The sequence below is a fragment of the Brassica napus genome, chromosome C6 (assembly GCF_020379485.1).
Source record: "Brassica napus cultivar Da-Ae chromosome C6, Da-Ae, whole genome shotgun sequence".
NCBI classification, from domain to species: domain Eukaryota; kingdom Viridiplantae; phylum Streptophyta; class Magnoliopsida; order Brassicales; family Brassicaceae; genus Brassica; species Brassica napus.
The window spans coordinates 45,405,410-45,430,440 of record NC_063449.1 but is presented as its reverse complement, the minus strand read 5'-3'; the positions used below and the strand labels follow the sequence as shown (position 1 = coordinate 45,430,440).

At 39.9% G+C, this 25,031-nt stretch overlaps 6 protein-coding genes, 1 non-coding gene and 1 pseudogene across 11 annotated transcripts; 5 read left to right on the top strand and 3 right to left on the bottom strand.

Annotated features, from left to right (window-relative positions):
* Positions 1-1,862: 1,862 nt before the first annotated feature.
* LOC125589476 lies at positions 1,863-1,950 on the bottom strand. Its single transcript, XR_007325663.1, has one exon. It is a non-coding gene; the product is annotated as a small nucleolar RNA R16 (small nucleolar RNA).
* Positions 1,951-2,470: 520 nt separating this feature from the next.
* On the top strand, positions 2,471-6,707 carry LOC106402866 (FK506-binding protein 5). Of its 5 annotated transcripts, none has more exons than XM_013843678.3 (11): positions 2,471-3,415; positions 3,498-3,552; positions 3,637-3,736; positions 3,834-4,080; positions 4,334-4,476; positions 4,733-5,333; positions 5,454-5,553; positions 5,641-5,693; positions 5,795-5,947; positions 6,032-6,295; positions 6,396-6,707. In XM_013843678.3, the coding sequence occupies exons 1-11, from the start codon at positions 2,597-2,599 to the stop codon at positions 6,399-6,401; spliced, it is 2,541 nt and encodes an 846-aa protein (XP_013699132.1). In that variant the 5' UTR covers positions 2,471-2,596; the 3' UTR covers positions 6,402-6,707. The 5 variants fall into 5 exon arrangements, with proteins under 5 accessions (XP_013699132.1, XP_013699134.1, XP_022560586.1 ...); XM_013843680.3 differs by having other exon boundaries at positions 2,472-3,415; positions 3,834-4,065; XM_022704865.2 differs by having other exon boundaries at positions 2,472-3,415; positions 6,026-6,277.
* Positions 6,708-7,047: 340 nt separating this feature from the next.
* LOC106402606 (cytochrome P450 734A6) lies at positions 7,048-9,444 on the top strand. The gene is made up of 4 exons (XM_013843380.3): positions 7,048-7,726; positions 8,107-8,351; positions 8,428-8,794; positions 8,856-9,444. Exons 1-4 carry the CDS (start codon positions 7,238-7,240, stop codon positions 9,267-9,269), a joined length of 1,515 nt encoding a protein of 504 aa, XP_013698834.1. The 5' UTR covers positions 7,048-7,237; the 3' UTR covers positions 9,270-9,444.
* Positions 9,445-9,693: 249 nt separating this feature from the next.
* On the top strand, positions 9,694-12,787 carry LOC106406718 (J domain-containing protein required for chloroplast accumulation response 1-like). Its single transcript, XM_013847441.3, has 9 exons — positions 9,694-10,254; positions 10,613-11,085; positions 11,156-11,547; positions 11,635-11,737; positions 11,839-11,888; positions 11,991-12,056; positions 12,147-12,224; positions 12,300-12,476; positions 12,570-12,787. The coding sequence occupies exons 1-9, from the start codon at positions 9,815-9,817 to the stop codon at positions 12,606-12,608; spliced, it is 1,818 nt and encodes a 605-aa protein (XP_013702895.2). The 5' UTR covers positions 9,694-9,814; the 3' UTR covers positions 12,609-12,787.
* Positions 12,788-13,767: 980 nt separating this feature from the next.
* LOC106402665 (DNA-3-methyladenine glycosylase-like) lies at positions 13,768-16,441 on the top strand. Its single transcript, XM_013843444.3, has 4 exons — positions 13,768-14,225; positions 15,506-15,647; positions 15,721-15,862; positions 15,934-16,441. Exons 1-4 carry the CDS (start codon positions 13,862-13,864, stop codon positions 16,219-16,221), a joined length of 936 nt encoding a protein of 311 aa, XP_013698898.1. The 5' UTR covers positions 13,768-13,861; the 3' UTR covers positions 16,222-16,441.
* A 130-nt stretch (positions 16,442-16,571) lies between these two features.
* On the bottom strand, positions 16,572-17,927 carry LOC106402664 (protein BRASSINAZOLE-RESISTANT 1-like). The gene is made up of 2 exons (XM_013843443.3): positions 17,478-17,927; positions 16,572-17,368 (listed from the first exon to the last, which is right to left on the bottom strand). The coding sequence occupies exons 1-2, from the start codon at positions 17,820-17,822 to the stop codon at positions 16,712-16,714; spliced, it is 1,002 nt and encodes a 333-aa protein (XP_013698897.1). The 5' UTR covers positions 17,823-17,927; the 3' UTR covers positions 16,572-16,711.
* A 1,277-nt stretch (positions 17,928-19,204) lies between these two features.
* On the top strand, positions 19,205-21,434 carry LOC106404750 (annotated as a pseudogene).
* A 38-nt stretch (positions 21,435-21,472) lies between these two features.
* Positions 21,473-22,957, bottom strand: LOC106405229 (pathogenesis-related protein 5). The gene is made up of 2 exons (XM_013845808.3): positions 22,451-22,957; positions 21,473-22,323 (listed from the first exon to the last, which is right to left on the bottom strand). Exons 1-2 carry the CDS (start codon positions 22,497-22,499, stop codon positions 21,632-21,634), a joined length of 741 nt encoding a protein of 246 aa, XP_013701262.1. The 5' UTR covers positions 22,500-22,957; the 3' UTR covers positions 21,473-21,631.
* Positions 22,958-25,031: the final 2,074 nt, after the last annotated feature.

The window sequence follows — 25,031 nt, the reverse complement described above, 5'->3', positions numbered from 1 at the left end:
GGTAGTTGACCATCATATGTAATAGATTTAGAGATTATATGATGATGTAATGTGTTACTCAGCGTAAAAAAAAAGTGTTTGCCCAAACCTTGAAGAGTCGCAAAGATCTTCATTTTCTCAGAGACAGGACTTCCGATTGACGTCAGTTGGTCACACACAAGCTTGATGTCTGTCAGATAGTCAGTCATGGACTTTTGTTGCTTGGCTACAGTCTGAAGCTTTCGCTGCAGCTCAAAGAGTCGTGAAGAAGTTGGACGGTTGTAGTACTTGGCGAGTGTGAGCCAGATCTCCTGAGAAGTGGAGCAAGATACCACCATGCTCTGGATGTCTTCGGAGAAGGACCCTAGCAGCCAAGACTTGATGACTTGATCTGTTTGAAACCAAGTGTGATAATCCGGGTTTTCGCTGGAGTCTCAGTACCATTGATGCCAGGAACACTGATGGTTGGAGGTGGTCGTGGTGTAGATCCGTTGACAAAACCCAGTAAACGCTGCCCATTTAGGAATGCTTCAAACTGGTTTTTCCAAAGAAGGTAGTTTCTCTCGGTGAGTTTTACTGTGACAGAGTTCACAATGTCTAAGGTTGGAGGTGTATAGAGTTCAACAGCTTCCATGGCTCTGATACCATGTAAATTGAATCTAGACTATGAAGAAAATGCTTTTGTTATTGATTTCACTCTCTTAGGTTTTACAGCCGTAGCATTACAAGATTATATAGGGAGAGTTCAAACACAGGAAACCCTAGTTACTAAGAGAGGTGTCAACATCCAATGCCTTTCAAGGAACTGAGGGCCGCAATCTGGTTGTATAATGCAAGAGCACAGCGTGCTTCCGTACCGCCAGCTACTATCCTTTTTCCTCTGCTCTTTTCTTCTCTTGCTTTGACTTTGTCTTCATGTGATAGAGCCGTTGGAAGTTGTTGCAGAGTGGGCTTGGACTGAGATACGGAATGGGCCTGATTTGTCTTGAACTCTTGTGGTTTCAGTACCGAGGCGCTGTCGTTTTGCTCCTTGTTGAGTAGAGCTTCGCTTGAACTAATAGACTTATCGTCAATCAAGTCCTTTTAACATGTTTCTCTTAACGTGCTTTTGCCTTTCTATTAAGGTAGCTTATGTCTATCTGAATATGTTGCTTTGGTTCATATTGGTTACACTGGGTCATGACTTATCGTCATCTTATGCCATTTCTATCGCCTTGTGTAACTTTTTGTTGCAGTATAAATATTTCTATCCATTTAAGGCAGCTTAAATATTTGATTATATAGTGAAGATAACTTGTAGTTCGTTACTTCCCTAGTAAAAGGGGTCCTTTGCCTAAAATACATGAGACGAAAAGTAAAAGACGATAGTAAAACGATGGTAGTTTATCTAAACAGTTATAATGATCATATCCATTGGACAATCTTCTCCGATCAAATTGCAAAATAATCAGCGGACAAACCAGAAATCAAAAGCTCACGGGTCAATGGTCTATCTAGACTTTCCGGATATAACAATACGTTTACAATATCAGTTTATACACGACCCTAGTTACAGCTGATTAGGATTTAGGATTGCATTACCGACAGGAATACAGGAATATAAGCGAAAAATACATAGCTCAGAATTTTTTGCACCAGTCAGATCAAAGATTTAATAATCTCATATGTCCAGACATAAATAGAAGCAAATTCATCATCGCAATATAAAGCTGTACTTAAATCAAACAAAAAGATCAATACTCAGAGAAGCTACATAGTTATAGCGAAGGCAGACATGTCTACATGGCATCAATTCAGACCGCCCGTCTGCTTATCTCATCACTGTATGATCCGAATACAAACCACAAGAAAAAAAAAACTATTCAAATTCGATTAAAAAGAATCATGGCATCAGATAATAAGCGGAGATTGTTTGTCAACACTATTATTCTGTGTTTTAAGCATAAATTAATCAATTCATCATCTGCCACAAAATAAAAATACCCCTAAATTAAAAGAGAGATTTCGGTCGATTCATTTGACGCCAAAGCAAGAGAAAATTATGCAATGGGTTGGTAAGATAACCATCTCAATCTCTGCACCCGTTCTTAACATCTCTACCATTCTTTGTGATTTTACTCATCATGGGTAGAAACGTGGGTAAACAAATGCACTTAAATCAACTAAACTAGGGAAAAAACTTCAAAAAAAAATAAACATATAAACACACCGATGTTTCATGAACACACAAAGAAACCAAACGAATCAATAAACGCATTAAGTGGAGGAAAAAGGAACTGGGGCTGCCTGTTGTGTAAGAATTGGGGTTTATCGTTATTTATATAGCGGAGATCCTTTTGTTTCTCGTGATCTAGGGTTTCGCTTTTCTTAAACCGGCATAGTGTATCATTATAATGGGCCGGATAATAATTTAAGTTTGGCCCATTAGGATACTTTTTAAAGGCCCGCGGAGAATAGACTTTTCTTTACAGACAAATAGCGGCGCGAAAATCAAATTCTTTTGGCGGCAAAATCGTCGATCTGATATCTCTACTTCTCCTTTTCGAACCAACACAGATCCATTGGCCACCGTTTACAATTTTCTCAATCACTTGAGCCGGAGGTTAACAAATCGGAGATGGTCACCGACAAGCAGCTTTCTCCAATCGGAGGATCGAGTGTCCCGGTTCCGAACAGGATGCTTAGGCTATTGAAGAAGGCTACATCAATCTCCGATCTATGTCCTGGTTCTAGAGAAGCCGACGGTGAAGATTTGGAGAAGGATGGAATCGAAAAAGACGAGATGCGATCTGATTTAGAGGGTTTGGGTGTGGAGGAAGGAGTTAACGCGAGGAAGGCTCTCGACTTCGATTCAGTGCCTGAGCTTAGTCCCGTGATTGAAGATCTGGGCGAGAAATCTGAAGAGGCAATCTCTGAAATGGAAACGAGAGAGGAAACTAGGGTCTCTGAAATCGATTCCGCATCTGAGGAATCGGGAGAGAAAATCGAAGAAGAGATCTGTGAAATGGAAACAAGAGATTCGGAGTCGAGTGTGCCTGAGATCGATCCCGCATCTGAGGAAATGAGCGAGGGAGGCGAAGAGGAGATCCCTGAAATGAAAACTAGGGTTTCGGAATCGAGCGTACCTGAGATTGATCCCGCGATTGAAGATCTGGGAGAGAAAATTGAAGAGGAGATCTCTGATTTGGAAACAAGAGAGGAAACTAGGGTTTCGGAATCGAGTGAATCTGAGGAATCGGGGGAGAAAGGCGATGAAGAAGTCGTTGAGATGGAAACAGAAGAGGAAATAATCAATGTTTGGGGATCGAAGGGAGTTAGAAAGAAGCGATCAGTTGTTCTCGAGGCCAGTGATAGCCAAGGAAAGGAGGCGAAGAGGAGCAAGAAGAAGACTGTTGATTTTGATGAGCTGCCTGCTTCTATGAACATGACCAAGAAGGTAGCTCTCTATAGCTTCTTAGTATTCGATTATTTGTTTCATTCTCCTTGATTTAATGTTTTTTTTTTTCCTCTTCTCGTAGGAAAGAAGAGAGTATCTTGACCAGCTTCGAGCAGAAAACCAGAGACTCTTGCGAGGTAAAGACTCTTATCAAATACACTACTTTATCATAGAACTGAACTGTTTTTGTGACGATTGTCTCTTGATTGGTGCTGGTATAGAAACACGAGATGCTGCCTTTGAACCCGTCCCTCTGGTGCGTAAGCCCATTTCTTCTGTCTTGGAGAAGATTCGACTAAGAAAAGAGGAGATTTCTAAGCAGTGAGTTTTACTTTTATTTTTCCCTGGCTACTGTCCCACTTATCGCTTTCGTAGTTAGTAACCACGTTTGAGTGCTAATCGTTTACGCTGTTGGCAGATTCCTTAGCAGGAAGAAATCCAATTCTAAGGACATAGATGACGGGCCTTATGGTGAGGATGTGAATGATTTTGAGGAAGTTGTAATCGAGGAGGAGAACGAAGATGTGAATTTGGAATTTACAAGCAACCAAAACCCTGACGGGGAGGATTGCTTGGAGGACTCTGCAGGTCCGTTGGGGAAGTCAGACAGTCCAACTAACAAAAAAGCTGAAAGTAACTCTACTCATCAGGTGAATGATTTTGAGGTATTTGATTGAAGTTGTGTGCATTATTTGAATGTTTGCTGATTGCTCCTCCGTGCTAAGTTCAAACCTTTGGGGATGTGACCTGTAGCTGTGTAAACTTGCAAAATCATGTTACTCTGTTAACTCTTTACGTGCATAATAATGTGTAACATGTCATTTCATTCCCAATTTACAAATGCTAAGTTTATGCAGTGGTTCAAAAGCTAGTTTTAAAAATCAGATCAAAGCTGACTCAGTTATTTTTTTGGGTTAGGATCCATCCTTGCGCTCACAAACAACTAATTTTGGAGAAGAACTTCTAGAGAAGACATCAACCAGATCCGTGGAAGAAGTGATGGCACCACCATCAGTACCTGCCAATAACCTCAAGCGAAACCCATCTCCAGCCCCTGACAAGTGAGTCTCTCTTTAGATCTGGTTACATGGGGAAATATAATTAGATATAACACTGTACATGTTCGTTAGTCAGACACTGAAAGCTTCATATAACAGTCTTCTGTATTCATAATATTTAACGGACAGATGTTAGTTAGAGTACATGAATCACTCGTGTTTTGTGCCACAATCAGCAAAGCCAATTGTCTTGTAGAGTTCAGTTGTATAGTGTATTCTTATGCTTTCTTTCTATATAATAACTAATTCACATCTGCAGTTCTGAAGAAGCAGAGTACACTAAGGAAAGTTATGATCCTGAGACCCATGATTCATCTCCTGGAGACCCTGTTAGAAAATTTATTGATGAGGTTGCTGAAGAGGAAGATGACAGTGACAACGATTTACTCCGGTTTGAAGATGATGATGATGATGAAGAAGAGGATGAAGAAGATGATGATCTCAGGGATATGATTGCCAGTCAATTTAAGGAAGATCCAAGTGACAAATATAAACGTAATGAACTGCATCAGAAGTGGCTTGAGCAACAAGATGCTGCAGGGACAGAGAAGCTCTTACATAAGCTAAAACGAGGTCTGCAGCAGGACGAAACATCATTGTTTGAAGATGAAGACGACGACGCTGATGGTGAAGAGATGGCTGAAGAGGCTGCTGATGATGAAGAAGTGACAAAACCTGAAGCCAGTGAAGATGAAAACGAAGAAGATCCGAGTCATGCAACTTCCATGCGAATGAGGATAAAGAAAATAAAAGAAATGATCCCGTTAATGTTCACAGATAAAGATGACGTTTATGTGTCATCTGACGATGAGGAAACGGAGAAGAAGCTCATACAGCAGCGATTGTACAAGAAAAGATTGGTAGGTGCTCCACATTTTATCACTTTTCCATCATACCTCTATATTCTGAAGACTGAAAAGCTTTGTTTAATATTGTCGCTTGTGCTTCCCCATGAATCTTAAAACTATTGTCTGGCACAGGAGCAAAAGGCCAAGCTTTCATCATCTACCGGGAATGAAAACTCTGAGGAAATTCTTCGCCACATCAAGAAGCCTGAGATAGGAAAGAAAGCAAAAACTTGTAAGATACCACTCAAGTCTCTCCCTTTATAAGTAGTCATCAGTTGAGTTATATTGCTTATAACCACTTTGATTAAACTGTCCTCAGCTTTTAAAGATAGGGCACTCATGGGAATAAACAAAAACCCCGCTGCATCCAAGGTATATATAAACCTTCTTTAGTTACTTTCATGTACCAATAAAGTTCGTAGAGAGGTTACTGTTTGAGAAGTGTTGCATCTTATGCCATGAATCTTTTGCAGTCATCGTTCTTGGGTAAACTTACAAAGAGTTCTATATCGGAAGGATCTCGCAAGCGCGGATCAAACGTTGTCCGTGGCTATATATTCGAACGTGATGACAGTAACAGCAAAAGCTTAAACTCAGTGCCAGAGGAACCTTCAGTTCCAGAGACGGTAAACCTCTCTCTTCTAAATTGTCACAACATCCCATCAAGGTCTCTGGTGCACACATAAATATCTTCGCCATAACAGTTGCAGATTGTTCAAGAAAAGAGCCGACCAAGAAGAGCTCCAGCAAAATTCACCGCCTCACAGTCACAAGAGAGATCAACAACATCACAGGCGACGACTGTAGAGGAGGAGAAGAGCACGAGGCAGCGAACAACCTTGTACGAGATTCTAAAGATGTCTTCAAAGAAAACTAGCTTCACTACAGGCGAGACGGTGATAAGTAGCAGCCACACTGAGTCTATCTTTGCTGCCTTCAAACTGGATACGAAACCAGTTAAGTCAAATCCACAAGTAAACACCCTCTTCCTCTTGTCGAATCTATTCTTGTAAAAGCAATTCTTAATTTTTTTTACTGTTTTTAATCTAACGAATATTTATTTAACGGGGACAGAGATGAAGTCAGTTATAACGTCTTCTTAAAGAGAACGGTGGCAATGAATCTGCACGTGTGATGAACGTGAATCACTGGATCATGTCGCTTTGTGTTTATGTGGTAACTACTCACGATGGTGGTAGGACCGTGCGGTTTGGCCTTGTCTTAATCAGATTCAAGTCTTCATTTCTCCAAAGTACATAACTTGTTGCTGTAACTAGAGTGTGATTATAGTGGGAGATTAGATCATCCAGTGTAGTCATTCGAATTTGTTGGATTGGATTTACTATCTAAAGTTTTGTTTTATATATTTAAATATATTCCAGTGAATACTGTTTTGAAAGGTCTAACAGTTATTCAAGAACTGACATCAATAGTTTCATCAGATGTTTGAACAATTCGAAGGCGAAGTCATTCACTTATTGCTTCATGGTGACATCATGAACTTCAAATGTAGAGTGAGATCAAAGAAGAGAAGATTCAAATAGAGGAGCCTGTAGCGTTACAAGCAATCAAAGGCTATCTTGTAGCCAGCCAAGAGAAAGTCTTTGCGTACACTACGTACGAACCACAGGTCCCGGGAGATGAAGTATGGTGGTGGGCCAGGGCTTGATTCAGCTGGGGTTTGGTAATAGAAGAGAGAGCTTTGTTTGGTACTAAGACCAAAGTTAAAGACATATTTTTTTTGTTAACGGTCAAAGCTTGGAATTTTTTTTAAACTTTTATAAACATCTGTCTGAATCCTACTGTAATATTCTTGTGGCAAATCTCAAGATTGATCGAAAATGATTTTTTTCAATATTATAATTTCAATATTCAATAAATGAAAGTAAAGGAAAGAGAGAGAGTGAGAGACAACTATGGCAGTGCCCTTGGTCTTCTTCCTCTTTCTCTTCCTTCTCATCTTCAGATTCGTTTACACTAACCTATGGATCCCATGGAGACTCCAATCTCATTTCAACAAGCTTCGCTTAACGGGACCTCGTTACCGGATATTCACCGGAAACTCGTCGGAAGTTACCCGTCTAACAGCAGAAGCGAAGTCAAAGCCGATACCTTCCGGAGACAACAACCCTCACGAGTTCGTACACCGTGTGGCGCCTCACTACCACAACTGGTCACGCGCCTACGGGAAGACTTTCCTCTACTGGTTCGGTACCAAACCGGTGGTTGCCACGTCGGATCCGAAACTAATCAGGGAAGCTTTGAAGATCAAGTCGTTTGATCGTATCGGACATAACCCTTTGTCTAAGCTTCTTTACGCTCAGGGTCTTCCTGGGCTTCGAGGTGATCAATGGGCTTTCCATAGAAGAATCGCTGTTCAAGCTTTCACCATGGATAAAGTCAAGGTACAACATCAATCTCTAAGCTCTGTATCTCGACAGTGGAATCAATCTACTAGTGTAGCTTCAGTGTTCTAAAAGTCTGTCTTTAACCGAAACTATTTAAAAAAAAAATCCGATTATATGTCTAAATTTGTTAAATTAATCACTAAAATTAATATAAATCCACAAAATTGTTTAATTTATTTTGTGTTGTATATTTAAATTTTATACTTCATTGAAATAATTTTATAATTAAACTCAAACACTAGAATATTTTATAAAACCGTAAATATATATATAAAATAAATCAATAATTCGATAATGCCTAGCTCCCTGCCTAATATTATATAAAGATTCTAGTTACACTATAGGTTTGTGATTAAAAGCTGAGATTTTTATTACAGAGGTGGGTGCCGCAAATGGTGGCAAGTACTTTGATGTTTCTGGAGAAATGGGAGGAGATGAGAAATGGAGAAGAGGAGGTTGAGCTAGATGTACACAAAGAGATACACAGTTTGTCTGCACATATGTTATCAAGAACAGCTTTTGGTAACAACGTAGAAGAAGGAAAACGAATCTTTGCGTTGCAAGAGCGTATGATGCGTCTCTTCTACCTAGTCCGATGGAGCATTTACATCCCCGGGTACAGGTAAAGTCTTCTAGAGACATTCTCCGCTAGTTTATAGAGAGAACAAGTTTTTATACTTAATGCTTCTGGTTTTTAGATTCTTGCCTTCCAAGACTAATAGAGAGATATGGAGTATTGAGAAACAAATCCGTGGTTCTATCCTGGGACTCATCGAGAAAAACAAGACAAGAGACGCGGAGATAGCAGGAACCCTGCTTCAGGCTTTTATGTCTCCTTACGTCAATCAGAATGGTCAAGAGGAGAAGCTTGGGATTGAAGAAGTTATAGATGAGTGCAAGACTTTCTACTTTGCAGCCAAAGAAACAACTGGTGATCTCATGACATGGGTGTTAGTCCTCTTAGCTATGCATCAAGAATGGCAAAGCACTGCTCGAGAAGAAGTTATACGTGTCCTTGGACCTAACGGGCTTCCCACACCAGACATCTTACAAGACCTCAAGACAGTAAGTCATTAACTTAACAATGGTTTTGTAAGAGATACTGATTACCTAATCTTTATAACAGTTAGGTATGATAATCAATGAGACGCTTCGGCTCTACCCTCCAGCGATGACACTAAACCGTGACACACTCAGGAAAGCTAAGCTAGGAAGCCTCGAGATTCCTGAAGGAACTCAACTGTACTTATCGGTTGTCGCGATGCACCACGACAGAGAGGCATGGGGAGAAGACGCGGAGGAGTTTAACCCGGGTAGGTTTGAAGACACCAGGAAAGAATCAGCTCTGCTTGTGCCGTTTGGGTTAGGGGTGAGGACTTGCGTGGGACAGAACCTCGCAGTGGTTGAGGCCAAAACAGTTCTTGCCACGATCTTGAGGCATTACAGTTTCAGGTTGTCTCCAAGTTATGTCCATGCTCCTGTTTTGTTTGTGACCTTGCAGCCTCAAAAAGGTGCTCATCTTCTCTTTAGTAGGATTTAAAGTTCTAAAAAAAATGATTATGAAGATTGTACCGGTTTAGTGTTGAGTGTTGACTCCTTTGAATCTTCCTTATGGCTTATGCCTTTAATAATGCTTGTTATGCAAGAAACAAGCTAGTCTGGTTTCATCTGTGGTTATAATTTTAAATTATGAAATTATTATAATTATTCACGAATTTGTCTAATTTCATTAATTATTATAATTTTTCTGTTCTGTGAATATTTTTGTAACCTTATGGTCTTTTGCCTAACTGACCAAACATGCATTATCTTCTGACCACACAAAAAAAAATTACAGAGAGAGAGAGACAAAAAAAGAAAGCAAGAAGAGAGAGGAGAGAGTGTTAGGCTTTGGACTTATATGTGTTTTATCCACAACAAAGAAGACGTTAAGATTCCTCTCTGTAATAACTCAAACACTCTTTTGTTTGTGGCTTCAAATCAAATGGACCCCACCCTTACCTTACATCCTGTCTGAAACAACCAAACCTACAATGTTATGTTCTGTGTGTTTGGCTCTGTCAAAGTTCTCCTTTGTGCCACACTATGCAGACACTACCAAACTCACCACCTCTCCTGCGTCGTCCCGGCGGGGACGATGACGTGGACATAGACTTCAGGGACGTGTTCGGTGGTCCGCCTAAAAGACGGTCCAAAGTTGTTGAAACCACCGGTAGACATAGCTTCAGTGAAATCAGGCGGCGTGACGTCATCGTCGACAACAGCGCGCTGATTCTCCGAGACGAGAAGCCTGTGTTCGGGGAAGACCCGTCATCCATCCGTCGTCGTTTCACTGCTGATGATTTCTTTGACGATATCTTCAGAGTGAATGAATCTTCATCATCATCTTCGCCGCAGAGGAAGATAAAGAACGAGCAAGAAACGTTCGGATCATCACTTCCGGGTTCTCGGATCCTTAGCCCGGCTCGTCCTATCCCTCACAAAGTCGAGTCTCCTCCTGGGACTTCGTTTCCTGCACAGTTCAGGTTAGTCCTGAGCGTTCGGTTCGGTTCGGTTCGGTTCGGTTCGGTTCGATTTTGATTTTCCGATAATTTAGGTTAATTCAAGTAAACCAAATATACTATATTAGTAAATACATAAACTGTATTTTAAAATTTGGTTATCCATTCGATTCTCGTTCGATTTCGGTTTTTAGGTTCTAAAACCCTTTCAAATATTTGAGAAATTTCGTTTGCTTTCGGTTTTTTTTGTTTGGTACGGTTCGGTTTCTCGGTTTCAGATAAACGTGTGCATGCCTAGTTCAGGTCATGTGTTTTTACTTGCTAAATTCTTGATGCAAAATATGATATGTTTTTGACTTTGAGTGTTGACTTTGTTTCTCAGTCTTCCTGCAAAGCTAATCAAAGGGACAGAGATGCCTACGTTTGGTTCAGCTGCTCGGAGTTTAAGCAGGAACAAGGAAGCTGCTTCAAGTTCTCCTTTGTCAAGAACTTCAAGCAAAGCTGATGATATGGTGGGGTCTACTGCTTCAGATGGTTATGTTGCTCCAAAGGTTGTTAATGGGAAAGTGAGGCAGTTTCACTTCTCTATCTACAAGTGGCCTAATAAAGGAGTTCCTGTTGCCATGTGGGGCAGTTCTAGGTTGAGCTCTATGGCTAAAGCTGAAGAGACGACACCTAGTGATTTGCGTCCTACTTCAGTTGAAGCAGAAGGAAAAAGCTCACACAATCGTCCTGGTGTTCAGAAAGAAGAGGAGATGTCTGAACAAGCCTTCTCTAGCAATGTGTCTAAAGCTCCTGATGAGGCTATGGTGAAACCTCTACATTCGTTTTTAGATGATAAGGACGAGAGACAAGGTTGGTTTCTTTAAGACATAGGTATGTTTATTTGGTTTGTGGACTTTATTAAGTTCTTTTGTCATTGCAGGTGAGGATATAGTGTTAGAGAGGGAAGAGAAAAAAGTTAAAAGCAAAGCGAAGAGTATGAGAAGCTCTGCAGGAGATTCAAGAAGCAAAAAGAAAGCACAAGGTAGTAGAAGTCCTTTGGATAGCCCGATGCCTGATAAATCCAACTTGGCAAGTACATCTTCAGTACCAGAAGTTAGCAAAGATGGAGCCAAAGGGAAAGTGATGGACTTTGTTAAGATTTTTAGTCAAGGAACTTCAGCTGGAGCAGGTGGGGAACCTCTTGGGCAAAGCTCTAGATGGAGAGCTAAAGAAAATCCTGTGACTGATATCAATAAAGACGGTGCTAAGGCCAAAGAAACTGTAAAGGCTCCTGATCAACAAAAGAAATCAACTCCAGTTACACCCGCCATGGTTTGTGGTTTTGTAAATCAAGATCTTCCTATATGTTTTACTGTGTTTTGTGGTTTTTTTACTCCTTGCTTGCAAATACTCATGCAGGACCAGGATCAGAAACCTTCACAGGCAACTCATAAAAAGGTCGCAGATAGTAGTAAGCCTAGTGGTGTTACTGAACAAGAGAAGAGACAGGAACCTAGCACAGGTAGGTTCTTGGATTGGTGTATCTGATTAAAACCTTCTTTTCACACTACATAACTAAAATATCATCTGAGCTCATCTGCTTTATTTTTCTTCTTCTGTCAGCACATGTTACCTCAGAGGATATAGACGAGCCCTTCCATGTAAATTTCCTGGTAAAAACATAACAACACTATGTAGTAGTACTACTACAACTTCAATCTTAGCTGTTATGTTTCTCTCAATAAATGGAGTGGAGCGTCTAATGTGATGAGCAGGTGGAGGATATAACACAAGATGAGAACGAAATGGAAGAAACCAGAAATGATGCTGTAGAATTCCAGGTAATAATAATACTACTGCAACTGCAAAGATATATAATCTTTTATTCAAAAAAAAAAAAAAACTCAAAACAAAATGCAAAAAATGTATAGAACATCGATGCTAAAATCCGCAAGTGGTCAAGCGGAAAGAGTGGAAACATCCGGTCTCTCCTGTCCACACTGCAATATGTAAGTATTCAACTACAGGTTAACATATTGAGACTATATGTATTTGGACAAGTTATGGACAGTTTAACTTTACAGATTCTATGGCCCGGGTGTGGATGGAAGGCGGTTCCTCTCATGGACATGATCGAAGGAAACGCAGTTCGAAAATCGTACCAGAGAGCTTTACTAATCCTTCATCCAGATAAGTTACAACAAAAGGGTGCATCCGCAAACCAGAAATACATGGCTGAGAAAGTTTTCGAGTTGTTACAGGTTTGGCTCACAAGCTAATAAGTGTTTCTACGATGATTATCTTTTGGTGTCTAAAGTCCTTTTTCCTTTGTTTGTTTGGTTTCAATCTGTTAGGAAGCATGGGACCATTTCAACACTCTCGGACCGGTTTAAAGACAAATGTTTTAGTCTTTTAGTTATTACACAAAGGCTATATGCGTTATTAAAAAGTGTACAGTTGTGGTTCTGAATACAAAAAATGTTGCAGAAATTAAATTTGTCACACAGCATCCACAGGTTTACTTGCATCAATTTTTGTTTGTTTGTTGAGGAGAGATATATCTTCTTGTTAATCATGGAAGGCTTTAAAGAGTTAAGTACGGAGTTAGGGCCGCATAATTAGTTGGGCTAAGCCCATTAAAGAGGAGTTAGTGGTTAGCCGTTAGAAAGAAAAGGTAAAAGAAACGGCAGGCCACACCACAGGGTGAGGTTGAGGTGGAGTTGGTGTTTAGATGAGATGACTTTTACGATTCTTTAACTTAACGGTAAGCTACTTTTTTAACTTCTACTTAAAGCTTTTTCAAATTCCCGTTGTGCCGCCCTTTACTCGTGTGCCAACACCACACTTCACCAAATCAGAGCCTGACTCTCTGCCAACCTCTTAATAACCACTAAACACTCTATTAGTCCATCAAAGAGAGAAGTTATATATGCTACAAGGTTATATGGCAACTATTAACCGGTGAACACTGCGAAAGAAAGACTGGAATAAATAATGTACAAATAATGAATAATGAACATCGCAAAGTAATAATAACACAATTTTACGACCCAAAAGAGAGAGAGAGAGAGAGAGAGAGGGGTCAAATCAAATTAGTTTATTTACAATCATTGTACTTGCTCTTCTTCAACGAAGCCAAAAGCTGTGATTGAGTACGAGCGACTGGAGCAGTTAATTAGAGGTTGGAGTAAAAAATAAATGTACTTGTTTCATTGAACTTCTACTGTATATGGGGTCAAACACTTAAAGCATTTGGTGCATCCCCCAAAACACACGTTTTTGAAGTTTTAACCCCCTTTTATTCCCTAAAAAGTCTACAGTTAACCCCCACTACTCTATTTTTTTTAATTCTAAATGACAAAGCGCGGCAAACTTAATCAGTTCATTAATGACACAAAAAAACGTAATTCTCACGCCCTTTAACCATTTTCTCGGTGTCTCTTTCTGAAGCAAACGATAAAAACTACCGACACGCAATCAAAACACTCACCGGCTATTACCGGTTCCATTACATCCAACATCTTTAAAGTCCTTTTCTCTTGTTACCGTTCTGTTTTTAAAAACCTCATACTCTGTTCCACCTCTCTCTCTCTCTCATCCCATCTCAATTTTCTCTTTCCCATTGTACCCTCACATTTCATCAAAGATGTCTGCACTCACTAAGCTTCGTTCTCCGGTTAAACCGATGGTTGTTGAGCCACGAGCAATCCTCTGTTCAACCGGGAACAGAGTCAAACCTTCGAAAACAGAGATCGCCGCGAAGAAGAAGAAGCCACAAGTGGCGAAATCTCCGGCGAAGAGCAACTTTTCAGCCTCGACTGATGACTCATCTTCGACAACATCTTCCTCGGAGCGTTCGTCGGTGAAGACGGCAGAGTCTAAGAAATTGATAACTCCGTCGAAACGGAACGGGTCAGTGACGAAGCACAACAGTGTCGCCGCCGCTGGAGACATTCTTCCTGAGAGTCCGGGACCGGTCAAGAGATGCCACTGGATCACACCTAACTCAGGTCTGTTTTCTCTAACAACTTTTTTTCCTCCTTTGCCTTATTTAACTTTAATTTAAAATTTTCACATTTTTTCCTCTGTTTATTTTGCCAAAAAAAAAAATACTGTTTTTTTTTAAATAACTCAATAATTTCGTGAATAACGAGGAGGTGCTGTTTTTTCTGTTCTTTGTAAAAAAAAAAACATTTTACCCAAAGTAGAGATTTTTTTGTCCCTCTTGCACATTTAATCTTTTGTACATGCATGGACATTCGGGGTTCCAATCGGGTTTTGGTTTAATCCAATCGGGTTTCGGTTTTTCGGATTTATCAAAATCAGCCCCATTCGGGTTATGTGAAAATTCGGTTCGGGACCGGTTTTGGTTCTATCGGGTTCGGGTCGGTGTTAGTAAATCTTCAAAGAACCGGTACAACCCGATGTACTTTCGGGTTCGGGTCCCAATCGGTTATTCGGTTTAGATGTACCTGATTTATATCTACTTTGTAACCAAAAAGTAAGTAAAATCGGTTCTTCGGTTTTAAAATATTTGATTTGTACCTATTTTGTAACCAAAACATAAATAAAATTGGTTCGAAAAAAAAGAAATGAACATCAAATGTGATCATTCAAAATCAAGTGAAAGGTAAACATAGTTATTGATCGAAAGAAAACCAAATAAATGAAAGCATAAAACGAAAACCAAGTTCTCATGAAATGAAAACATTATTCAATGAAAACAAAACCAAAATCTAAAAACTTCGACCTTCAACCGCCACTTTCAACCATCAATTTTCATATAATAGATAATTATTTTAGATTTTCAATATATTTTGAATACATATTAGGAATTGAGATCATGTTTGGTAGGAGTTCTTTTTGAAAATTTTGTATGTTTCGGGTTCTATCGGGTATCCAGTTAGGTTCGGGTTCTGGTTCGGATAATACCCATAACCCGAAATACCATAAAACAAGATCCATTCGGTATTTATGCCGGGTTTGGATCGGTTCGGATTCATTTTTATCGGATCGGGTTCGGTTCGGGTTTTCGGGTTCGGTTTATTTGTCCAGCCCTACTTTTGTATGTTATTTCGAAATGTAAATTGTTTTCTTGAGTATTGACAGAAAAAAAAAAAAATTGAGTATATGAGTTAGAAAGATTACTGGTAACAATCAGTTTCATACATGTCAACAACATATTAATTGCACCCTGCAATAACTAGGTGTTGTAGTTGAGAATAATGACAAAAACGAAGTTTTTTACTTGGGCGGTTAATAATAATAGTAATAATGATTTGATGAACAGACTCGATCTACGTGAAGTTTCATGACGAGGAGTGGGGTGTTCCAGTTCGTGACGACAAGAAACTCTTTGAGCTGCTTGTGTTCTCACAAGCATTAGCTGAGTTTAGCTGGCCCTCGATTCTACACAAAAGAGATGCCTTTAGGTAAATATTATGATTCTAACTTTATGGAAAAGAGAGAGAGATGAGCATAAGTTTGTTGGTTTACTTTTTGCAGGAAGCTCTTTGAAGATTTTGATCCTTTAGCTATATCAGAATTCACTGAGAAGAGGTTGATGTCTCTTAAAGTAAACGGATGTCTTGTTCTGTCCGAACAGAAACTGCGAGCCATTGTCGATAACGCAAAATCAGTTCTCAAGGTAGATTGTCTTCTTTTTGGGCTAAATAAGTTGTGAACGTTGACTTAAATAGATTGTAAATTGAAAACCAGGTCAAGCAAGAGTTTGGATCATTCAGCAACTACTGTTGGAGATTTGTGAACCACAAGCCACTAAGAAATGGATACCGCTATGGTCGCCAAGTCCCTGTTAAATCCCCAAAGGCAGAGTACATTAGCAAAGATATGATGCAGAGAGGGTTCCGCTGCGTTGGTCCTACTGTTATTTATTCCTTCTTGCAGGTCTCTGGCATTGTGAATGATCATCTCACAACTTGCTTCAGATACCAAGAATGTAATGCTGAGACTGAGACCGAACTGGATCTGCATTCCATCATGTGACTTGTTTAAATCAGCAACATTAACTACTGGAATATTAAGAAGATGATGATGATTACCAGTGTTTGTTTGTAATTCATTATGAAATGTAGCATTTGTAGCTGAGTTGTGTTGATTGGTTGTGTTTTTTCTTCTAGCTAGCTTTGTCTAATGATGATATGATTAGATTTTGACCCAAAAAAAAAAGATATTGAATTTGCAAGGAAATAAAAGAATTTTAACATTTTGTAAAACACACATGTTCCGCAAAAATTGGATCTTTGATGTTGAGAAGCAGATACATGATTAATCAACAAGACAAGACACAAGCCTTTGTAAGGGCACATAACAGTCTTATCTACAAATAATGCTTTAAAAAAAAAAAAAATCATGAATTGAACAAACAAAAAACACTAACACTCCCAAGTTCCAATGCTTTCCATGTTTGGATAGTAAGTAAAGAAGATAATGATATACTCTATAAAGAAGAATAGCTTTCCCTCAAATTCACAAATCAACCACGAGCCTTGCCGTTTCCAAGAGTAAGCTCAAGATCCTCCATACCAACATCATGTATCCTCTCCCCTTCCCACGGCTTAACTCGACTATTCTCAAATTCAAACTCAGAGCTTTGACCAATCATCCCTTGAAACGCAGCGTTTGGAGACATCAGCTGAGGCACAGGAGGAGGTTTCACAAGATTAAACGCAGGAGAAGTCGGCACCATAGAGCCAGAGAATGGCTGTTGATGTTGAGAAAACCTCTGAAAGCTTATCCAATGACCAGAGTCAACAGTGGAAGAGTCAGACTCATCACATTCAGGTATTGTAACAGGAGCATAGAACTGACGACGGGTGGGACTAGCAGGTGCAGAAACCGCATAGAAAGGATAGTTAAAGGACGCCATTGACTGTTTATTAGCGTTGACCATGGACTGCTTAGCGATAGAGTCCCATGTAGGTAACGGTTTAGCGTTCTTGGAAGATGGAGAGGAGAGGGGTGGAGTAACGGGACAGCTGTTTGAGATTCTGAGGGAAGGAACGGCGCCGTTTCTGAGGAAAGGGAAGAAGGTGCTGTTGTTGGGCTCACCACGAGAGGAAGATGGGCTGACTTGGTAAGAAGGGATGGGACTTTGAAAAGCCGAAGAGAGAGGACTCGGCCTGCTGCATCCCTGTGTGACTAAACAATGTCAGAATCAATAACTCAAGATTCCAAGAATCAGATCCAAACAAAGTCATCAGATTTAAAAACTCAGATCGGAAGAAAAAAAAAGGTTTGACCTTGCGATAAGTGGTGCCGTCTTCTTCAACGAGCCAACCAGCTTCAGAACAGAGAGCCTTGAGGACCTCATTGTTATCGCAATGTTTTGGAAGATTATAACCACCTTGAGCTCTTAGCCCTGTGTATATCTTTGCTGCGATGGCTCTTCTCCTTCTCTCTCTCCTCCGATTGTTCTCCCTCTCCCTCCACGACGGTTTCCTCCTCGCCGCAGCAGCTGCTGATATGGATGTTGTAGCCCCATCCGACGTCATCAAACAGCTTTCTTTGATGGGTGAAGATTGTGTGAACGCAGACTGAAGAAGAAGGAGAAGGTAGTGCTCACGAGGAATAATACGCTTTTTCATTCGCTGGAATCGAAGTAGAATAATCTCTTTAATTAACTTATTAAGGGTTTGATTTTTGGTCGTGTGTTCACGTAACTGTGAGTTCACATTTTATTTCCTTATTACAAAAGGTTGTCCACTTGTCCTGAGATAGCTAATGTGTACATAGCAAGAGGTGTGGTTGACGGTAGAGGATAAGAGCGCGTGCGTGTGTATGTATGTATGTGTACAGTCAAAGTGTCAAACTAGTTGCTCTGTGTATAAATGACTAATGAACAAAATAATAATAATACAGAGAAGACAATGTACACACCATTTGATTGGTTTTTCTTTCCCCTTTTCTTTTCTATCCAAACCAATGAAATAAGTTTATTATGAACACAACAAATGATTAAAGCCGTGTTTTAAGATAATGATACTATTATTTAATTCATTTTTCCCTGGAATGGAAATCTCACTCTCCAAATAGAGAATTGATCACTTTTTTGTCCTGGCTGGTTAAATTATTCACTTGCTTTTGACTTTTGTAACCTTCTTCTTACTTTCACCAATGATACAAAGCAAAAATATGGATCCGTCAGTATTTCTTATGTACATTTCTACATGCCCGTTTTGAAACTGCAATACTATCTAGTTTCTAAATTTTGGAAACCTGGACTAATCGCTGGATTCTTTCTTTATTTATTTAAAAAATATCATTTGTATAGTTCATTTGACATAGATAGGGAAAAGAGAAAAATATAAACGCCGTTGCCGGAGATCGAACCCGGGTCACCCGCGTGACAGGCGGGAATACTTACCACTATACTACAACGACTTTGATGTTAGCAAATTGGATGTCTCATTTGTTATCGAACTTTGATTAAATCATCACTTTACCTCTTTCGTAAACCTCGCTATCTGTCTTAGGAATCACTCCATTTATAGACACTCTTGGTTCTAGTTAATCGTTTTATATGGACATTATACGATGCAAAGTATTAAATTCAGACGTGGGTGAGTGATTCAAAAAAGTTGAGGGGTACTATCGTGATTACTCGAATGCATGGGCCCCCGTTAGGCCAGTCTCTTTTTACACAAATATCAGCCGACCATTCAAGATTCACGTCGATCGCGTGTATACATTACACACAAAGAAAATTACTATATGTGTGGCCCTCGTTGTTTTCTTCTTTCTTTTTAACAATTGCAAAAGCATACATAATGCAAATTAGTACCTAAAATGTTCAAAAGGATTTAACCAAAAGGATCCATTTTCCGGATTCCAATACAAATTAGCACACCTAAAAACTAATTAGTGTACTATGTCATATGACCGTTTCATTCAAATTGTGTGTTTTAGTAGACATATGGCATGTAACACTTTTGATTTGATTAAGCACATCTCGGTGTAACCAAATCATTAAAGAACAAGAAACAAACCACGTGGCGGAATATCAATGGTAGTTGAGCTAGGAAGGCGGTCGCTATCGTCCTTGTCTCTCTCTCTTTCTTACTATAGTCACTGCTTTTCCCTCCCTCACTACTCTGTCTTTCTTTCTTCCTCAGACAATCAGAAAAAGATAATGCATCAGCTTCCATTTCGGAGATCGTGAAAATCGAGATTGGTGGATTCTGTTCTAAGTTCTTAAGAGAAGAAAAGAGAATGCTGGAAGGTGATGCTGATAACTCAAAGGTCATCAATGGAGGAGGATTCTCTCAGCTACAGAGCTGCTTCGGAGATTGCAGCAGCGAGGAGGAACTAACGGTGCTTCCACGTCATACGAAAGTGGTCGTCACCGGAAACAACCGTACGAAATCAGTTCTCGTCGGTCTTCAAGGAGTCGTTAAGAAAGCCGTCGGACTCGGTGGCTGGCATTGGCTGGTGAGAAACAATCAATCACCTTCTTTTGTAGTAACTGTGTTTTGTCTTATTTCAACTTTGAGTTCGATTTGGAATCAAGCTTCGAACTTTATGCTCGATAATGCTACTAAATCAATGGTAGTTTGATGATGTTGCTGATTCGAAACGGATCAACTCAGCTAAAAAGAGAAAAAAGCGAAAAGACCGAACCGATGGGATTGATTTGTCCGTAAAAATACAAACTTTATTCTAAAATCGCACCGATGGGATTATTTTAACTCTCTCTCTTTTCCATTGTTCTCATCTAAAATTTCGTGTGAATCCTTATCCTTTTTTTTCATCTTTTTGTGGGTTCAAGCTGGCTTTAACATTTGTTTTACTTGTAATTGATTTAATATTAATCACGGCTCTTTTTCAGATGGGTCATTTTCACCCACCTCTGATTTTTTTTTGGTTTCAGTCACTTTTATAGATGTTCTCAATTCCATTAGGATGCTTAATTAGTTTTCAATAATTATAAATTCCTTTCTTTGATCATTACTCACTTCACCGTTTCTCCGGTTTTAGTTTAAGACGTTTTCTTCATAACCACCAGTTCTTTCTTGTCTCCCATTTCTCAAAAAAAGTCTCAAGCTTTTGACTTGTTTGACTGATTGTAATCTTTTTTAATCCCATTCCTCATGCTTTACATTTTATAGGTTTTGACAAATGGAATCGAAGTGAAGTTGCAGAGGAATGCACTTAGTGTCATTGAAGCTCCTACAGGGAACGAAGAAGACGATGATATTGAAGTCGAGCATATACAATGGAATAATCCCTCTCATATGAGTGAGTTTAGTTTCCTTGTCGGAAATCTGTAAAGACATGTTCTTGTGTGTGTGTTAAGACATGTTCTTTGATTGTTTTTTGCAGTATCTGATGACAGTCTAAAGACTCATAAGGCGAAGCAAAGAGGATACAGATCAGCACGGTTATCACAAAAGACAATGTGCAGGGCCTTATCTTGTGACTCACACTCAAAAAGGCAGAGTATTACTCCTCGTGCTAACATGGTAATATATGCCTTTGGAAACTGTGGGATATGCATTTGAATGTTTTTTGTTAACTTGCTGAGGAAATGTATGGTTTTAAAGCAGAAGGTTGATCTTAGCAAATTGGATATGCCTGCGTTACAGAGATATATACAACATTTTAACCTCGTGAGTCAAGAGTAACAATCTCCTTTTTTGTTCTACTCTCTTAGTTACTGGTAAAGCTGTAAAAGAGGGTTTTTGTTTTTTTGACAAGATGTGACTCTCTTTTTGAAAGGTGGATGCACTTCCTAATCCATCAAAGGAGCAACTACTTGACATTGTTCAAAGACACTTCATGGCTCAGGTAACATTCTTGAAATCAAAAAGGCCAAAAAGCTACAATATCTTTGTGATATTTGTCTCCTCTCTGCTTTATAGGAAATGGATGAGCTTCAGGTTATTGTGGGATTCGTTCAAGCTGCAAAAGGAATGAAGAAGGCTTGCAGGTGGAAATCAAAAGAACATCAGAAACACTGATCTTAACAAGCTCCTAGATAGGCTAACAAACCCCACCTCCTTTGGACCTTATCCAATCTGAGTTTTAACCATTCCATGGCTTAAACGTTGAGTATAGTAGTAAGTTAAAGCTGTCTCATGTGTTAATAGTAGATGTTGTTATTGCTCATTCATGTAAGTATATCAAAAGCAGCAATGACCTAAAAACAAAAGAAGCCCTCTAATCTTTAATCAAAGCATCCATCTTTATTTGTCCATATATATATTGATGTTAGCATGTAAATAAGTACTGGAAAATGTCTTCAAAATCAATCATTCAAAAGAATACTAATGAAATTAACAATGCAAATGAGATGCGTAACAACTACATACTTAGAAAAAAAAATCATCATCTTTCCGTACATAAAAGAAACATGAAACAGCAACCAAACCGGAATCTAAACCGGAACAACCGGTTTTCAAGACCGGGTGGGACAGAAAGTGATCAAGTAGTTAGCCCCGGCACAAGTAAACGTACTTGTCGCGTCGTCATAAGCGTAGCTGTAAGCGCTAGGACAAGCGTTCTTAAACACGGCCGAGTAACGCGTCGGAGAACAAGTCTGCGGCGTCGCGTGAGCACCGGTGCAGCAAAACTCCGGCGAATTAAACGCCGCGCAAGCGCTCTTACACGCCGCGACGGTTCCGGTCTTCGGATCCATTATCCTAAGCTCGTTAGGACAAACCGCGTTGACGTCGGCGACGCAGCCGGCGTACTTGCAGTCGCCGGAGCCTCCTTGCGGTTTTATCCCCATCTCGACGTTGTAACCGTCGACGAGACTCACGTCGTAGAAGTCCTTGCCGGAAACGCCCGTTCCGACGGTGAACTCGGCTAGAGTTGTCGGAGGAACTCCTCCGCCGATGCATTTGAGGACGCCGCCGCAGTCTCCGGTGACGCAGTTGCCGTTGCCGGAGGAATCGAAGCTGCAGCCGGTGCGAGGCCAGAACCGGCCTGACCATCCTTGAGGAGCGGTTAGCTGTTTGGAAGCGCCTGGAGTCAAGGGAAATCCGCCGTCGCCGAGGGTGTTGCTGTTGCCGGAGAGGATTCCGGGCCAGATTGTGTAAGGACAGCTGTTCTGTAAAGTGAAGACGGTGGCGGAAACAGCAATGCTGCCTGCGGGTTCGAAATACAGAAACCAAAAATGAATAAAAACGGTTAAATACGACTAAAACAAAAACAAAAGCGAAAACTTTCTTAAAACTATAAAGTGAAACAGAGCAGAGAGTGTTGTTGTTGTTACTTGTGATGAACACGAACAAAAGAATGAGAGCACTGGAGAAATTCGCCATCTTTTGTGTGTTTATATGTGATGTGGATGGTAGCGATTATGAATCTGATTGTAATGCTGATGATGAATGTACGTTACTCGCACCGATCCTCTATTTATAAGTGCTGGTTCGAGGGTAGTGCTATCATTTCTTCATTAATTATTATTTTGATGAGTTAATTACAGTTTATGGTAAAAGAAAGTGATTGTGGTGATTTTTTTTTTTGTTAGCTCTTGAATTTTCTTTATTTTGGTGTTAAATTTGCTATGAATTTATTTTTACATTGACGGTTTAAAGAAAATAAAGTGGGTCATTATTACGGATTCATGAATATTAAGTTGATTCAACAAAATAAATGAATATCAAGTGGACAGTAATGGTGAAACAGCATGCCCTATTAACTGCTCACTGTATTAAGCAAATTAACCATTTTCACACGTTCGCATGAAATTTCGTTAAATAAGAACGAATGAACAACCCACAACATCCCGCGGAAGTAGAAACTGTCTTTCCATGATGCCATCTTTCCTGTTGTTCGATTTTTATTTTTAACGTTTTCATTATTCTTTTTATTAGTTAATTTATTTATTTACAGTATTTTTCCGATAGTTTCTAGGAAACATGCCATGAGTTCCGATCATTAAAACATGAAAACATATCATCTGTTTTGTTGGGAAAGAGCAAACAACTAACATGTACAAAATTCTTGAATTCATGAATAGGCTCAGAAGTAGCAAAGTTGGAGACGAGATATTTATTTTAGATTCAATATTGTCAAGAGAATATGATATCGAAGAATGTTTCTCTTGTTGTTACTTTGAGGTCAACGACCTGTTTATATATTACACCATGTCTAACCTAGCTTCCTACAAATATGGAAGTTTAGCAAGTAAAGGCAATTGTACAATATACACATTTTCATAATGGAAGATATGACGAGATATGATATTATACGATCATATATCGTAACACCCCCCCTCAAGCTGGAGCATGGAGATTAAGTATGCCCAGCTTGCCAATGAAAGCCTTGAATTCCCGACTGCCTAATGCCTTTGTAAAGATATCTGCCAATTGGTTCTTGGTAGAGACATAGCGTGTAACAATGCTGCGTCTTATAATCTCATCACGCACAAAGTGACAATCTGTTTCCACGTGCTTAGTTCGTTCGTGAAAAACAGGATTAGCACTGATGTGAATCGCCGCTTGGTTATCACAGAACAACGGAATTGGAGCTATAAACTTGATGCCAAGCGATGTGAGAAGGTTACGGAGCCACAGTATTTCTTTCAGAGTAAATGCCATTGCTCGATACTCCGATTCAGCTGAAGACAATGATACGGTAGGTTGCTTCTTTGTCTTCCAAGATATAGGTGAACCTCCGAGCTGTATAAACCAACCAGTCAAGGATCGTCGTGTAAGCGGACATGCAGCCCAATCCGCATCACACCAAGCAGTCATGGTGAGATCAGTGTTTGCTCGCAGCAGGATGCCTTGACCAGGTGTGCCTTTGAGATAACGTACAACTCTGATCGCAGCATCCCAGTGACCTTTACGCGGTTTATGCATAAACTGCGATAGGATATGTATTGCATACGAAAGATCTGGACGAGTGTTGGTCAAGTAAATGAGCTTACCTACTAACCTCCGATAAGCCGCGACGTCAGTGAGAAGATTACTGTCATCAAGAGCTAGCTTATGATTTTGCTCCAATGGAAATTCCACTGGTTTTGCAGCCGTAAGTCCAGTCTCCTTAAGAAGATCCAGAACATATTTTCGTTGACTGAGATAAATCCCTGAGGGACTCCTGGCTACTTCTATTCCGAGGAAGTATTTAGAAATTCCCAAATCTTTCATATGAAAACACTTACTTAGATAAGTTTTGAATGTCGACACTAGTGTCGGAGTGCTTCCTGCTATGACCAAATCGTCTACATATATCAGCACATGAAGTCGATCCTGACCTCGATCTAGTGTGAACAGCGAGTAGTCTGATAAACATTGAGAAAATCCATATTCTAACAGCGCCGAAGTCAGTTTCTCAAACCAGCATCGAGGGGCTTGTTTGAGGCCGTATAGAGATTTTCGCAAACGACATACTTGATTCTTATCAGTTCCACGATACCCCGGTGGTAATTTCATGTATACTTCTTCCTTAAGATCACCATGGAGAAATGCATTATGCACGTCCATCTGGTGTACTTCCCAGTTTAATGAACTTGCCTGTTGCATAAAACTCCTAACCGTAGTCATTTAGCAACTGGCGCAAACGTTTCGTTGTAGTCATCGCCCTCAACTTGTCTGTTGCCGCACACCACTAGTCTAGCTTTGTGACGTTCAAGAGTTCCATCAGCGCGAAACTTCAGTCTGAATACCCACTTACAACTCAGTGCACGCTTCCCTTCAGGTAAAGTGACTACATCCCACGTGCCACTTTCTTCCAACGCATCTATCTCGTACCGTGAAGCATGTCTCCAGTTCTCATCAAGCATTGCCTCCTTAAATGTACGCGGTTCATATGCAATAGTGATGGCTGCCATGAACTGACAGTGATTC

Bases quoted from the DNA above. Each gene is read 5' to 3' on its own strand.
- LOC106402866 (XM_013843677.3), top strand. From the start codon at position 2,597: ATGGTCACCGACAAGCAGCTTTCTCCAATCGGAGGATCGAGTGTCCCG. The intron at 3,416-3,497 runs GTAGCTCTCTAT...CTCTTCTCGTAG, and splicing joins CTATGAACATGACCAAGAAG to GAAAGAAGAGAGTATCTTGA. The intron at 5,554-5,640 runs GTAAGATACCAC...AACTGTCCTCAG, and splicing joins AGGAAAGAAAGCAAAAACTT to CTTTTAAAGATAGGGCACTC.
- LOC106402606 (XM_013843380.3), top strand. From the start codon at position 7,238: ATGGCAGTGCCCTTGGTCTTCTTCCTCTTTCTCTTCCTTCTCATCTTC. The intron at 7,727-8,106 runs GTACAACATCAA...TTTTTATTACAG, and splicing joins TCACCATGGATAAAGTCAAG to AGGTGGGTGCCGCAAATGGT. The intron at 8,352-8,427 runs GTAAAGTCTTCT...TCTGGTTTTTAG, and splicing joins ATTTACATCCCCGGGTACAG to ATTCTTGCCTTCCAAGACTA.
- LOC106406718 (XM_013847441.3), top strand. From the start codon at position 9,815: ATGCAGACACTACCAAACTCACCACCTCTCCTGCGTCGTCCCGGCGGG. The intron at 11,086-11,155 runs GTTGGTTTCTTT...TTGTCATTGCAG, and splicing joins TGATAAGGACGAGAGACAAG to GTGAGGATATAGTGTTAGAG. The intron at 11,738-11,838 runs GTAGGTTCTTGG...TTCTTCTGTCAG, and splicing joins GAGACAGGAACCTAGCACAG to CACATGTTACCTCAGAGGAT.
- LOC106402665 (XM_013843444.3), top strand. From the start codon at position 13,862: ATGTCTGCACTCACTAAGCTTCGTTCTCCGGTTAAACCGATGGTTGTT. The intron at 15,648-15,720 runs GTAAATATTATG...TACTTTTTGCAG, and splicing joins CACAAAAGAGATGCCTTTAG to GAAGCTCTTTGAAGATTTTG. The intron at 15,863-15,933 runs GTAGATTGTCTT...ATTGAAAACCAG, and splicing joins ACGCAAAATCAGTTCTCAAG to GTCAAGCAAGAGTTTGGATC.
- LOC106402664 (XM_013843443.3), bottom strand. From the start codon at position 17,822: ATGAAAAAGCGTATTATTCCTCGTGAGCACTACCTTCTCCTTCTTCTT. The intron at 17,369-17,477 runs GTCAAACCTTTT...TTAGTCACACAG, and splicing joins ACGGCACCACTTATCGCAAG to GGATGCAGCAGGCCGAGTCC.
- LOC106405229 (XM_013845808.3), bottom strand. From the start codon at position 22,499: ATGGCGAATTTCTCCAGTGCTCTCATTCTTTTGTTCGTGTTCATCACA. The intron at 22,324-22,450 runs GTAACAACAACA...TCGAACCCGCAG, and splicing joins TTTGTTCGTGTTCATCACAA to GCAGCATTGCTGTTTCCGCC.